We start from the raw sequence: 15,256 nt of genomic DNA on the forward strand, positions 1-15,256 counted from the left end.
TCGGAAACCAATCACCCCCGGACGAATAAGAAGTTGGCCCACTTGGACAGCTTTGGTTCTTCTGTCGTTTTCCCTCTTCACGGATTGTGGAGCTTTGCTGGTGTTGAAGGTTTTGCAGGTTCTATATTTAATCCCGCTGGCACCAAACATTGGTCAAGGGACTCTATAGCATAGCCTGGCTTGAAGAGTGGAGGACTCTAAAAGAAATTAAGCCGGGGTAACACAATCCCCCCTAACAAACACGGCCTAAATGAGGCTACATAGCCCACGCTCTCTTTCTGGATTCTATGAACCCAAAGAGCAAGAGTAGGTTTCACTCCAAAATCAGTGGCAACTGTAACTATAATCTCCTAAGGCGTGAACATTGATACAGAACTATTACAGATCATTAATGGTGTTGATGTACTCTTGAAACATATAGAACTCCTTCCAATCTCTGTAGATCTTGTAGGTGCATCATTTTATAGCCATTGTAGAAGCTATCAATAGATGTCCAAGCTGGTAATATATAGAAACATATAGAGAATTATTTGACTTGAGAATTATTTGAATTATTTATCTGGTTTACAAACTCAGATGCCAAAGTAGGAAATTAGAGAAGGGAATAAAAAAAAATTGAGATAGATATAGAAACAGATAGACAATTACCTGATTTGTTGAAGCGCACCATTCACTTATTTCTCCACTAAAAACGCTTTAGGCTTGCTAATTCATAAGAAGCAACCAGCCATAGTTCCTGTAATCAACGAAGTTGAAACATTAAGTGACAGAAAGAATACAACTAATGAGATTTTGTGTAATTAAGTGACAGAAAGAATACAACTAATGAGATTTTGTGTAACCCCTAGCATTGTAAAGTCATTCATTTTTTACCTGGATTTAGAAAGAGAAATCGATTTAATCAGAAAATGAAAGAGATGAGACAAATGCCACAAAGAAAGATTGAAAATCAAAGGAAAGACAGAGACAGAGACATCAGAAGTAATCCTTCATTTAAAATTGAAAATCAAAGGAAAGACAGAGACAAATAAAAGGCTACTTTCCAAAACTTTCTACTTTCCTTTTGGGTAGACTGTTAATTAGTGCTTGAGGGCGAAAGCTTCTGCCTTTAGATTTTCTTATGTTGAATATTGAGAACATTAGATGATCTGTGGGTTGGGTTTGGACGTTTGGTGAATAGATTGTGTTCAGGGTTGTTGAGTTTGAAGCAGATTTGGGTTGAAGTTAGGCTGCATACTGTGGCATTCCCTTTTTATGTTCTAGATTCAGCTGAGGGGAATTTGCATTTGATGTTTCGTATTAGCTACTGCAAAATAATGTATAGATTGGCTGAATTTTTTTTCTCTCCAATACTTAGGGCATTTATTTTGTTTTGAAAATTCTGGTATTAGTTTTGCCTAACAGTAACTAAACCAAGGTAAAGAAGTGCCTATCAGGGAAAAGAGCTAACATAAGGAATGAAGTAGATGTATTTGATCAGTCATACCTGCTTTATAACCAAATGAAATAAAATTGAACGTTTTAATTACCTGGTTGAAGCTCAACAATAATTGATGAAAGTGTAAGGTTCTGCAAGCCTTAATCCAATTTCAAACTGTGGTTGATGAATTGATGCATGACAATTCTGAACACCTGAAAAGAATTTATCAGTCAAACTACAAATCCACAATAGCTAAATATCTGTAGTTTTAGTGTATTTCAGAAAAACAAAAGAAAGATTCAAACGCAACTGCTGTTGTTGTAAACCAACTTAATAACCGCAATCAAATTCGGAGAACAAACGGTTACAGATTCTTAACAACTGTGGAATTACTAAAAGACAATGATTTATCAATCAACTTATACACTTGTATACAGTAATCTAAAAGACATTGATCTATTTGAGTAAGAAGTTGACTACTATCATCCCAAATTTCAATTTGTAAACCAAATTCGAATTTTTCTTTCTAATTGAAAATATGTGTTTCTGGGTTTACAAATCCTATTCAAGCTTAAATTCAATTGAAATAAGAGACCCACAATTTATCAGATGCATAATTTAAAGAGAAAAAGCCGAAAGAAAGTGATTGATTGATGATACTAACTCAGTTTTTATGGAGGTTGACATTGATCGGAGATCGCAAACAGTGGAGGAGCTGGAGTCGACGTAAATGGAGAGTTCCCGAAGCCACTCGTGAGTCAATCTTATGGCTTATATGCTCAGATTATGAATAGTACAAAGGTAAATTGCCAGAACAGTGATTAGATAGATCTAGAATCTGATGGATATTCTCGGCGTTTCCAGTCTCTTCTACTCAAAAATTCTGAAAATATAGAAAGACCAACGCATAAGAAGAAAAACAAACGATGGCCGACTGTAATTCACGTAAGCACCAAGGGCAAAAGCGTTATTTACTTCGGGCTCGAATGAACAGTGACCACGCGAATGAATAGTGACGCGCCTGTGAACAGTCCACGCGCTTTAGATTATAGATAATGTGTCAAGCTTGCTAATAGTTCGGTGTTGCGCGGTTTGGCTAGGAACTTTTGTTTTGATCTTGGCAACCCAGGTTCGAAACTTGGTACTCTTTCGTTGTACTTAAGTTATTGGTTTCGACAAAGTTGTTCTCTCCATTTGTTTTTTGGGGTATTTTTTTGGTTGGGTTCTTTCTTATCTTTGACATCTCAATGAAGTATATGCATATATATAATTTAGTTAAATATTTTTTAGTTGGTAGCTCAGTTTCTTGCCGTTTTGTTAAATTATTTCTTTTATTTTAATAAGAGAAAAAAAATTCCAGGCCACCCCATTTTTAAATTCTAGATCCGTCACTGTACATGCTCTCTACCACTTGAGCTGTGCGAAAGTAGGTCAATCTTTATACGACAATTTCTTCTCTTATATGTTGGAATCGAAATGCTCTCTACCACTTGAGGTATAGCCAATGGCTCCCGTACATTATACAAAGGCAACAAACCATCTCACGTACGTAATATCAGTTTGAGTTCAAGTTGATATGACACGTACTCATTTAGAAGGAATTTTGTGCATTGCCGATCTTTGTGAATAGAATTTGTTTAAACAAAACCAAGAAAATACTGCACAATTATTATGATCGATGTTGTTGATTCTAAATTTCAGGTCAGCTCCACAATAAACAAGAGACAAAATTTATTGGAAGATCGTGAGTATATTTGAACAAAGATAAATATCAATTTATATTGAACATATATAACAATCAAGACTACATATGACTTCAAATTGGCTTCAATTGAAGGACATGATCAACGGAGAGCAAAACCATATACTACCAGATATTTTTAGGTGAAACTAAAGTCAGTGTAAAATGTCGAACCCCGGCCACCAAAAGCAATAATCCTGGAGAACAGTCCTGAATGTATTTTCCTTGGGATTATATAATGCCACCTCATCATACATATCATCCTCTTCCATGATTATCAAAACTTCATCATTCTCTAACATCCATTTAGGCTTCGGATAAAATGCAAAAACCCCACGAAACACATCTGAAGGAATCTGTACAAGTTTAGTCCAAGATTTCTCGATCCCATATTCCTTCATCACCCATATTGTATAGGCAAAACCCACATAGTAATTGTGATTGTGCCGATCGTGAACATACACAAAGAGACAATTTCCCATTGTCGTTCCAATTCCCACAGAGAGCTCATGATCACATTCTTTGTCGAAAAGATTGGTTAATGTAGCGACCTCCTGAAATGTCTCTTTGGCTAGATCAAAAGAGATGATTCTTGAAGAGATGTTTTGCGATGTTAAAGGACAATCTTTCTCACGATTTTTAGTCTCTAACCAATGTAGCTAGAGTCCCGTTTACTAAGCACCCATTCCCAAACAATTCGTAATGCTCTTGGCATTCAACGAGTCTCCATGAACTCGTTTTCAGAGAGAAGATGTCAATTCGAGTTGGACTTGCAGTTGCACTTATATCAGGATCAGAATCTGTGAACTCTACTATGACCTTGTAATCTTGTGTGGTGGAATCATAACCAAATCCCGAAAAAACTCCTAGAAATACTCCTCCTAAAAGAGTTGCATCTCTAGTGCAAGGATTCCATACGACCAAGTCGACGGAGCACAGATGAAGTTGTACAACTTCGACGGCGGTATCTTCGTGAGTACGTATCTTCACAATATAGACATATCAAGCCATTGCAGTAACCCATAAGGTGGTAATGAAATCGATTATCATCTTCTTTAACGCACATGATAGCCATGGTACCAGTGAAAACCTAGGGTTTGTGAAGAAGAACAACGAAATGGAGAAGAAGAAAGTTTGAGAGAAAAGTGTATACTCGTATATTGATTCTTAATACTTCATTACAGAAAATGAGAGAGCAATTTGCTATTTATACACAACGTAAAACCCCCTAGACACACCTAACTAATTATCCTAATCAACTAATTAGTAACTAATTAACTAATGAAAGAGACTTAATGACTGGAAACAGCTGGCATGAAGCACGTGTCCAAATATCTCCTGAAACTTCCAGAGCTTTTGGTAATCAACTAACACCCCTCCTCAAGCTCAGCTAGGGTAACTAGTCTGAGATTGATAGAATGTGTCCGAAAGATAGGTGAAGGCAATCCTTTTGTCAAAATATCAGCAGTCTACTCTGCGGTGGAAACATATTCCAAGCGAAGATCATTGTGCCGCACACGTTCTCGAACAAAGTGAAAGGCATTATCTAGATGCTTGATCTTAAAGACTGGATTAGATGCTAAGGCCAGAGCTGACAAGTTGTCACACTTAAGCAAGGGAGCACGAGGAATCTTAATCTTCAAATCACATAACAAGTGCCTGATCCAGCTAAACTCGGCAGCAGTGTTGGCTAGACTTTTGTATTCAGCCTCAGTAGAGCTTCGTGACACAGTACCTTGCTTCTTAGACTGCCATGATACTGGACACAAACCAATGTATACAACAAATCCAGTGGTAGAACGCTTTTGTATGACCTCTCCGGCCCAATCAGCATCACAAAAAGCTTTAACACCCACAGTATTGCTCAAGGCACCAGTAGAACTATAGAAGAGACCTTTATGCAATGATCCCTGTAAGTACCTTAAGATTCTTTTAACTGCAGCATAATGCGCATCAGTAGGGTTTGTCATGAATTGGCAAACAGTGTTGACAGCATAAGCTAAATCAGGACGAGTGAAGGTTAGGTATTGTAAAGCACCTACAATACTTCTGTAAGTAGTGGGATCCTTAATTGGAGTACCTTGATCCTTTGTCATTTGATAATGAGGAAGACATGGAGAACTACACGATTTAACAGTATCCATTCCTGTCTTGGCAAGCAGATCCTTAGCATACTTGGTTTGACTGAGAAATATGCCATGTTGCACTTTGCTTACTTCCAATCCCAGAAAGTATGTTAATGCACCTAAATCCTTCATGTCAAAGACCATACTTAGTTCAGAGATAACCTCATGAATACCTCTAGAGTTTGAACCTGCAGTAATCACTATATCATCTACATACAGTAGCAATGCAATCATTCCCTCTGCAGTGTGTCTAATAAAGAGACTTGGATCAGAATGAGAAAATGTAAATCCAAGACTTGGTAAGAAACTTGTAAACTTCTCATTCCAGGCTCGTGGAGCTTGCTTTAGACCATAGAGAGATTTTCTTAATAAGCACACATACTCAGGATGTTCAGGATCAACAAAACCTTGAGGCTGAGCCATATAGACTTCTTCCTTCAAATCTCCATGCAGAAATGCATTTTTAACATCTAATTGTCTTAACTCCCAGTTGTTCATAGTTGCAAGTGCCAATATAACTCTTATTGTGCTATGCCTTACAACAGGACTAAAAGTCTCATCATAATCAAGACCTTTAGCTTGACTAAATCCATGAGCTACTAACCTGGCTTTGTACCTTGAAATAGAGCCATCTAGATTTTTCTTAACCTTGTATATCCATTTGCTTCCCACGATATTTCTGTCTTTGGGACATGGAACAAGAGACCAAGTGCCTTGCTTCTTTAGGGCATCAATCTCCTCCAACATAGCTTGATCCCATTCAGACCTACCATTAGCTGCCCTAAAAGACTTAGGTTCAACAACATCACTAATATCTTATATAGCAGTGAAGCCACTAAAAAAATGATACTCATCATATAGCTTTTGTTGTGTAACGGCAGAGAAACATTAATAATCTTCAAAAGTTTTCTATTTGACAATCCCATTTTTGGCTCTAGTCATCATACTGTGATCATTGTAATTCTGGTTCACAATGAACTCCAATTCCTGAGGAAGATATTCACCATTAATATTTCCACCAAATTGTAAAGCAGTAACCTCACTTGTATTCAGACCATCAACTGGAGCAGCTGCAAGGCCTTCACTGGCTCCACCACTATCAAGTTGATCATTATCCACAACATTCTCCTGCGCAAGATGATCATTACGTACTTCTTATTTCAGGAACAACATTATCACTTCTTATCTCAGGAATACCAACAACAACATCATCACATTGACTAACTCTAGGCACATTCTGCTCACAAGTTCTCACTTCATTAGTACTACTAGTTGTATCACTACTTGCCTCTACTTCTATCAACACAACATCATCAGTAGCTTCTACTCCAATGCTCACATCACCACTATTTACACTATTATTAGCACCATTGTCCCACTCCAACTCAGTGGGGACTTCACTGAGTGGAACAGTATAATGAAGGACAGGCATGTTCCTGGGAAGAGTAGTGGGAGGTGTAGAGGAAGGAAAGAATGTGACAGGATCAACAAGAGAAGACACACAGTAAGAACGAGATAGAAATGGAAAACACGACTCATCATGAATGACATGCCTAGACAACCACAGTTTGTTATGAGAGATGCTATAACAGAAGACTCCCTTGTAGCCAATGACATATCCTAAGAACACACATTGTGTAGTCCTGGGATCTAATTTGTCATGAGTGTAAGTTCGAAGATATGGATAACAAGAAGAACCAAACACCTTAAGTTGAGAGACATCTGGAACCTTGTGAAACAGTAGCTCATAGGGAGAATTCATATTGAGTGACTTGCACGGCATCCTATTGATAAGATAGTAGGAATGAGATACACTATGAAACCAAAAATGTTTTGGGAGACCAGCAGTAGACATCAGGGAAATGGCTATTTCTACAATGTGTCTATTCTTCCTCTCAGCAACTCCATTTTGCTGAGGAGTATAAGGGCAAGTAATGTGATGCAGAATTCCTTTAGAAGCTACGAAATTTTGGAAAGCTTTGCTATTAAACTCACCTCCTCCATCTGTTTGAAGGATTTTAATTGTGGAATCAAACTGTGTATGAACAAAAGCACAAAATTTCACAAAATGGGCAAGAACATCTGATTTATTGATAAGTGGAAAAATCCACACAAACTTTGTACAATCATCAATGAAGGTAACACAGTATTTATATCCTTCAATAGAAAGGCAGGGAGCAGGTCCCCACAAGTCTGAGTGTATTTGATGAAAAGGATGAGGGCTTTTGGTTACTGAAATGGGAAAAGGTAGTCTATGCATCTTGCCTTCTAAGCAATGTTTACAAACAGTACTAGAAGCAGAACTAGGTGACTTTATTTGAGAACAAGATAACATTTTGGACAATATAGGTTGAGTGGGATGACCTAAACGCTGATGCCACACAGGATATGGTATGGAAGAGCCAAGTAAGGCAGTATGAGACAACTCGGGTATTGAAGCAACAGATGGTGTCTTGAAGAGGAACAGACCCTCCTCACTACTCTTTCCTTGATAGAGAACTGTTTTGGATGCCTTGTCCTGCACAGCAATATCATTCTCATCAAGTGTTATAAAGCAATGATTATCTCAACAAAGTGTTGTAAAAGATAGCAGATTCATAGCAAAATTGGGAACATGCAACACTTTGTTAAGTCTCAGGATATGATCAGCAAGCTTGATATAACCAGAACCAGTATGTGCTATATTCAAACCTGTACCATTACCAATGGTAATTTTGTTGTCAGAAGTGTATGGTTGAGCAATTGTAAGATTCCAAAGATCAGAGGTCATATGGTGTGTAGCTCCAGAATCGCCTACCCACACTTCATTGTTGGCATGAGCATTTGATGTAGTAGATGTACCAGCTTGATTCATTGAGTAGCCAGAAGTAGATGTTGAAGCACCCCTGCTTGGATGGAAGCCACCAGGAAAGCAAGAGTTGGATGCTCCAGTTGGTACAAGATATCCACCTTGAGATTGTTGAAAACTACTATTGTAACTTGCAGAAGATTGAGTAGCTAATGCAGCAAGAGATGCAGGAGGATCAGATCTTTGGTAGGCAAAGTTGGTCCTATGAGTGTAATTCAAGACAACATGACCTTTTAATCCACAGATTTGACAAGTTGGAATGGACAAGGATGGATGTCCAGCTGGTACATCAGTTCTGTAGAAACAGTTAGCAGCAGTGTGACCCTTCTTAGAGCAAATTTGACATTCAGGTGTGAGTACATTGCTTGATGGCCTGGCAGGAGGTGCTTGCTGGCCTTTATACTCAGGATTCTGATAGCATGTGCTTGTGAGATGCCCATGTTTGCCACAGATTTGACACTTGTGAACACGAAAGCATGTGTCCACAGTATGACCTCTTTTCCCACACACTTGACATTCAACACTGCCACCACTTTGTTTTCCATTCTTGGTCTTACTGTCATCCTTGAGACTCCATCCTCTGCTATCACCATCTCTCTCTTCATTTCTGGTTTCATCTCCTCTAGCTACCATGGCACTCATGTTGGAATGAAAAGAGAAACTTCCCTCAATGCGCCTTTTTGCAGAGAGTAATTGGGACCTCAAATCACGAAGATTAATTGGTGTCTCTCTTCCTTCTATCACAGTACTAACTGTTGAATATTCTTCAGGCAGTCCATTTAAAATAACAATGATCACATCTTCATCAGGAATAGCAACTCCAACAGATAACAGTTGGTCACGAGCACTTTTCACACTTTGCAAGTACTTCTCAATAGATTCACCACCTTTACGAAGTGTTTGTAACTCAGTCTTTAGTTGCATGATACTCACTCTTGACACAGCAGAAAAATGTTCTTGAAGGGCAAGCCAGGCTTTTCTAGATGTCTTGCAGCCAATAATCACATCCACAATGTCTTCATTCAGTGTTGCCATAAGCAGGCTCAATAATGCCATATCAGTTTGCTTCCAGTCCTTATATGCTGCAGTTTCTTCACTAGTGACTTCACCTTCAGTTGTAAGAGCATAGCGAGGAGGTGCTAACTCTGTACCATCATAGTAGCCAAAGAGACCATTTCCAGCAAGAGTGGACTCAAACTAAAAACTCCATTTGATGAAGTTTCTTTCTCCAAGTCAAATAGTGATCATAATCAAAAGTGAATGCACATCCGAGTGAGTAAGAGCAGGTGTAGTAACAACGTAGGTGCCATTAATAGTTCTTCTGCAAGATTGGACACGATGCTACTACAGGAGATATCAAATGTAACAGTCTCAACAATTTCTAGAGGATACTAACTCAAAACATGCAGATTCAGCAGAGTGCACACAGATCGACACTATTTTTGCTCAGATTTTTCACTCAATTTACTCAGCCACAACTCAATTTACTCGATTTTCTCTGATTTAGCTAACAAACAACACAATCTTTCCTCTAGTTTTGCTCTATATGTAATTGAACTCCCTGATTTTCATTCCATGCTTAACTCACACAAGTTTTGCTCAATTAATCACAATGCTCAAGATCTATACATGTTTTTGCTCATTTGTTCAAGATCACAGTGCAAAGTACATAGATCACTACATAAAGCATCAGAGACAAGGGCGATTCACCTTAGATGTTCAGCGAATCACAAGAATAGCTTGAAGTTGAAAGACGAAGCAAAGCCTCACTAGATCTAGGCTCTAAAGAGAATCGAAGCTTCAAATCACAGATCGTCCGAATCAAGAATTGAGATTGCACTAAGATAATGGATGCGGAAGCATGAATCACAGGTCCTGGATCTATGAGGGCTCTGATACCATGATAGCCATGGTACCAGTGAAGACCTAGGGTTTGTGAAGAAGAACAATGAAATGGAGAAGAAGAAAGTTTGAGAGAAAAGTGTATACTCGTATATTGATTCTTTATACTTCATTACAGAAAATGAGAGAGCAATTTGCTATTTATACACAACGTAAAACCCCCTACACACACCTAACTAATTATCCTAATCAACTAATGAGTAACTAATTAACTAATTAATTAGCTGATGAAAGAGACTTAATGACTGGAAACAGCTGGCATGAAGCACGTGTCCAAATATCTCCTGAAACTTCCAGAGCTTTTGGTAATCAACTAATAGCACATAGGGGCAACAAGTTTCCTAGGTGCAACAGGACCATCCTTGTTCAATAATGATTCATAGTGTATGAATCGGGGTGGCTTTAATCCATATATATAGGAACTTTAACCTGCTTCTATCTCCAACAGTGACGCTGGTGTGTTTGATAAGAAAATATGAACTTGATATTAAAGTACGCCATGACTTGCATACAAAACGAAATTGTCGTAGTGATTGGAAAGGAAGCCTAGACAGTATCTCGACAAGAATTTCCGAGGGAAGGCTGCCGTCGAGGATCACCTCCATGTTAAGATTGGGTACTGGTATTGCAGTCCTCTCCCATCTCTTTCATATATAGGCGTGGGAGTCTCGGACTTTTCTTAAGCGCCAAGTCTAATAATTGTGCGCGGTTGTAGTTTTCCTTTTTTGGTGAACGAGGGGCCTGAAAGGCTGGCTGTAGTTTCCTTAACCAAGTAGTATTCCCAGCCGAAAAAAGGAGGAAAATATATATTTTATCAAGAGATTAATATAATGGATACCAAAAGCACAACTGAATCTCAATCGCAGAGTATATAATTGAAATTTGAATGGAGAAGATCTCGACGATAACAAGAAGGTGTACACAATGTATCTACTTATTGGCGGAGGCACATAGGAAGAACCCACAATGAAGCTTTTTTTTTTTATTAATATTTTTTTTTTATAATTGCTATGTGATAATTTTGTCATTAAATACATAATATTTCTTCAGCAACTATTCCTTCTACGTTTTTCTTTTATTGAAATAAGTACAATAAATAGTTAATTTCTTAAGATTATCTAATTATTCTCTCATTGAAAGAAATTCAAAAACAAATAACAAGAATTAAGATTAAACTCCTTTTGACTTTTACGTTCCTAGATATTGTGTAAGTAATTAATTTGAATTGTTAACAGCTCTTGGTTTGATATTGTCACACAAATTTCTTGAACTCTTTGAGTGAAATTGTCAGCAATATTCATTCCAATCCTGTCGAATGTTTTGAATTCCATTTCTTATTGGACTCTCTTATTCATTTGGTTGGATTCTTAAATCTATATCCACTCCAGTCCTTGACACACGTCCATGTCGATTGTTACAACCAGCCAGCAGATTCTTATGAGAGCTTGTTCCTGTATGGAGAACAATCAAGAAAGTACCTAGTAACATAATAAAGACAGATTCCATCACCATGAAATATAAAGCAGAATTCGATATCCAAAGACAGAAGTTTTCTATCCAAACATGAAAGCCCCATCGGTTACAGTTCTTCACGAGGCTCAGACGGTTCTTCAAGTGGAAGCGGATTAGAAGGGAAAACTATTGGCTGCAGATTATTGCTTTCCCCATAGCACTCCACATAACTCGCATCCTCCCTGTACCAGTTGGTACAATCCGCAAAGTCCAATGTCATATCCAAGCAAAAATGAATTTCAAAGAGAATGTAACTGTCACGCAGAGGCTTGCATATCACCAACACATGCACCTCTAGCTCTCGAAAGATAATGCTGCGTACATATCTTGGATCATACATGGTCTTTCCATCCCGAATAATCCCGTATTTGGCAAAAAGAGCTTCAAGGTCGTTGATGCATTGGCTTGCAAGTTTAAGAGACCAATTGAAATAGTCGATTCTTCTGCAGCCAAACCTTGCACATATATGTGCACCATGGGATCCCCATTCATGCCTCCAAAATGAAAAGCAGTTGATTCTCCCATGGATTGCTCGATCTGCAGACAGGTCTGGCCAATAGGTGAGAAGATCTTGAGTTGAAACTCCTCTTAGATGAATTGACTTCAAGGGGGTTATTCCACTAATCTTGACAAAATTCTGATCCCATAGTCCGTGAAGAGTAAAAGACTGTGGAATAGGTGCAACACAAGCGCTTAATGAGCAATAAGCATTTGGATTGGTCAGGGCCAATCTCAAGTGCTCCACATTCTGAGAATCTGCCAACGGAAGAGTGAACAGAAGCAACCTTCACCACAACAAGCACATAGTATCAGAGCAATATATTGCACAATATTAGATCAAGGAAATCTACAAATCTTGTAATTGAACTAAATCGATGAGAACTCTCACATTAAAAAGAACATCAACCGGCTGGCTCCAGCTGCAGCAATCTTCTGAACATCAAACACCTTCTTCTTGCTTCCATTCTCATCACTATCCTCGGCCATTCCAGAGTTCAGCAAGTTTCATTTTAGATAATTCCAAACCAACAAAGGAATAAGAATCTAAAACAGAAAAAGTAGCTACCAGGAGACTCCAGCAGAATGGTTGAAAGCATCACAGTCCTCCTTGCTCGCATTAAGAACTTTGTCCACATTTGTTGCTTTTGGTTCAACCTTCCTTTTCAGCAGCAACCTTCAAAAGTCAACAAATGGGATCCAGAACATAAAATCAGTCATGAAAACACAAAGGCAAACTCAGAAATTAGGCTAAATTATAGTACAGATTTTGCTCTCACATCATAAAGAACATTAACCAGGATCCATGAGCATTGAAGTCTTTCTTGCTTCCCTCCTTATCCTTTTGGTTGTGAGCATTGAAGTCATTCTTCTTGCTTGCACAGTGGCGTTCCTTCTCAGCCTTACACTTGTGAGAATCGAATTCCTTGTTGTAAGCAACCTTTCCATTCCCTCCATGCATGTTAGTAGGAAGCTTAAAAATAGCAAACAAGCTCAGTCAGCAAGGCTTGATATATAGAACGTGGTATTTAAATCAAACTGCATGTTTCAGTATGGAAATCTTAAGCTAGCTACTGGTTTATTATGCGAGAAAGACCAGATATGGGATGCACAGTTGTAAAAGCAGTATTGGCATTCAACTGTACTTGGCATGGCATTGCAGCAGTTCAAAACCCACAATTATCACTTCTTCAGTAACATTCTTCTTAATGGTGTATAATTTCTCTGTTAATCAAACTAAATGATATGCAAGATGACTGAAAATCACAGTAAATGTATACTTAACATTTCACTACTCAAATGCCAGACTTCTAGTGAAAGACCACAACAGAGTTTTGCACAGTGATGCCATGATTTCCAGTATGCTAAGACAATCACAACTTAAGGAGAGAGACAAACCTGTGTAGTTATGCAGTGTGTGTGCGCAAGCTGTGTTTTCCCAGACCTGAAATCAGAGTTTAGGTTTAATACAAGCAATGGACAGCAGTGATACTCAAAGAAATATTTCGGATTATGGACACCAGTGCTCACCTAAATTCCCCAAAGGCTTCTGTGATTGCTCGAGTTTCAATCCCACCTGCTATTTATTAACACAGAATCAAATGAAAATAAACTACTGAGTATGATAAAGGTTAGATTGAAAAACTAATAGCAAAAGATTACCGCCTAATAGTTCATCAAGTGCTTGGCTCTCAGTTGTAATGCGAATCACAGACTTCCTCTATACACCAAAACAAAAGTCAACTTCTGAGGTTCACATTCATACCCACAGTAACTAACTTTCAAGACTGCATTACTTAAGCCAGCTTAAAACCACAAACAACTTCAAACTTACTCTGGTTAGAGCATCACTCCCATTACTATATCCAAAGTTCTGAAAAAGAAAAAACAGTAATGAAAACTGAGAAGAAACTATCACTCGAAAAACTTCTGAAAATCCAGATGAAAATTTCAGATTATGGCAAGGTAAAGCACTAACCACTATCTTCTCAGCAGCTTCACAAATCTTATCAACTTTGGCCTCAGATAAACCTTTAATTCCAGTCAAGTTCTGCCAAACAACAACCACGTACAGTAAGGAAATCTAACTTGAACATTTACGGTTTCGAAAAATTAGAGGTGAAATTCGCTATACCTTCTCGGTGTGCATCATCAAACCATTGCAAGTGTAGATCCCTGCGTCCTGAAGCTTCTTAACATCTCCGGCATTGATTCCCTGAGCAATCACTGCACTCAAAAACTCATTGCTCCATTACAACTCCGATTTAGTCACTTCCGAAGCAAATTTCGCTTACAATCTTAAGTCTAATCTGAAAATCGTGACCAAACCACACTCGACTTCTACGAAACCAGAAAAACTAAGCAAATCCATCGGAAATTTGAAAATTGACTGAAAATCCAGTTAGCGAAGCAGTTTTGTGATCAAGCAAATCAAGCGATCGAGCTTGAGAGCATAAATATTAGCATAGATCGATGAAGCAAAGCGAAACGAGAGAAATCGAGAATTGAAGTATGTGAACGGAAATTGGAAATTGAATAGGAGCGAAGGTCGTGAAGCTTACGCTTATCGATCACTTGGAAGAGGTCGTCTTCGTCGTCGATGTCCTGGCGTTTGACGAGCTGTAGCTGGCTTTGATCTTCGGCTCTGAAGACCATCGCAGAGAAACGAAAGGTTATTTCAAAGTGAAAAATAAGGCTATACGATCCGGATTAAAGCAAACAGAGAGAGGAGTTAGCAAATCTGTGACTTACTTCATCTTCGCTCTCGGTTAGCTTGACGAAATGCAGAAGCTCGGTGGCTCCGGGAGAATGGAAATCGTCGAGAGAGACCAGAGAGGAGAGAGAGAGAGAGATCTGAGTATTTGAAATTTGAAATTTGAAGGGGCTTAATATATAGGGCGGGACTGGAGAGCAAACTTACGCGGTCCGTCTTGTCTTTTGTGCCATGACGCGTAATTAGTTGAGTGGCTGCAGCCAAACCCAAAACAGCTAGAAATATATTAGTAGGTGTTGAATCTATAAATCTTCGGTGTTCCGCGGTTGGCTGAAGGCTTCGATTTTGTTCTCGGCAACCCAAGTTCGAAACTTGGTACTTTTTCGTTGTACTTACATTATTGGTTTTTTTCCTTCTTTTTTCTTTTCAGTTTTACTTCCTTTTATGGGTTCTTTTTTCTTTTTTCTTTCTGTTTTACTTCATATTTTGTTTAACT

The 15,256-nt window shown here is 38.4% G+C and overlaps 1 protein-coding gene and 1 long non-coding RNA gene across 3 annotated transcripts; both read right to left on the reverse strand.

Annotated features, from left to right (window-relative positions):
* Nucleotides 1–250: 250 nt before the first annotated feature.
* LOC133708540 (uncharacterized) lies at nt 251–2,473 on the reverse strand. Its single transcript, XR_009845883.1, has 5 exons — nt 2,396–2,473; nt 2,085–2,303; nt 1,530–1,632; nt 649–736; nt 251–498 (listed from the first exon to the last, which is right to left on the reverse strand). It is a non-coding gene; the product is annotated as an uncharacterized LOC133708540 (long non-coding RNA).
* An 8,880-nt stretch (nt 2,474–11,353) lies between these two features.
* On the reverse strand, nt 11,354–14,937 carry LOC133712428 (uncharacterized). Of its 2 annotated transcripts, none has more exons than XM_062138532.1 (12): nt 14,799–14,937; nt 14,609–14,691; nt 14,182–14,273; nt 14,026–14,097; nt 13,882–13,920; nt 13,710–13,767; nt 13,578–13,623; nt 13,446–13,491; nt 12,827–13,020; nt 12,616–12,723; nt 12,439–12,522; nt 11,354–12,334 (listed from the first exon to the last, which is right to left on the reverse strand). In XM_062138532.1, the coding sequence occupies exons 1-12, from the start codon at nt 14,801–14,803 to the stop codon at nt 11,617–11,619; spliced, it is 1,545 nt and encodes a 514-aa protein (XP_061994516.1). In that variant the 5' UTR covers nt 14,804–14,937; the 3' UTR covers nt 11,354–11,616. The 2 variants fall into 2 exon arrangements, with proteins under 2 accessions (XP_061994516.1, XP_061994515.1); XM_062138531.1 differs by having other exon boundaries at nt 13,578–13,626.
* Nucleotides 14,938–15,256: the final 319 nt, after the last annotated feature.

Source organism: Rosa rugosa, chromosome 5 (assembly GCF_958449725.1).
Source record: "Rosa rugosa chromosome 5, drRosRugo1.1, whole genome shotgun sequence".
Classification (NCBI taxonomy): Eukaryota; Viridiplantae; Streptophyta; class Magnoliopsida; order Rosales; family Rosaceae; genus Rosa; species Rosa rugosa.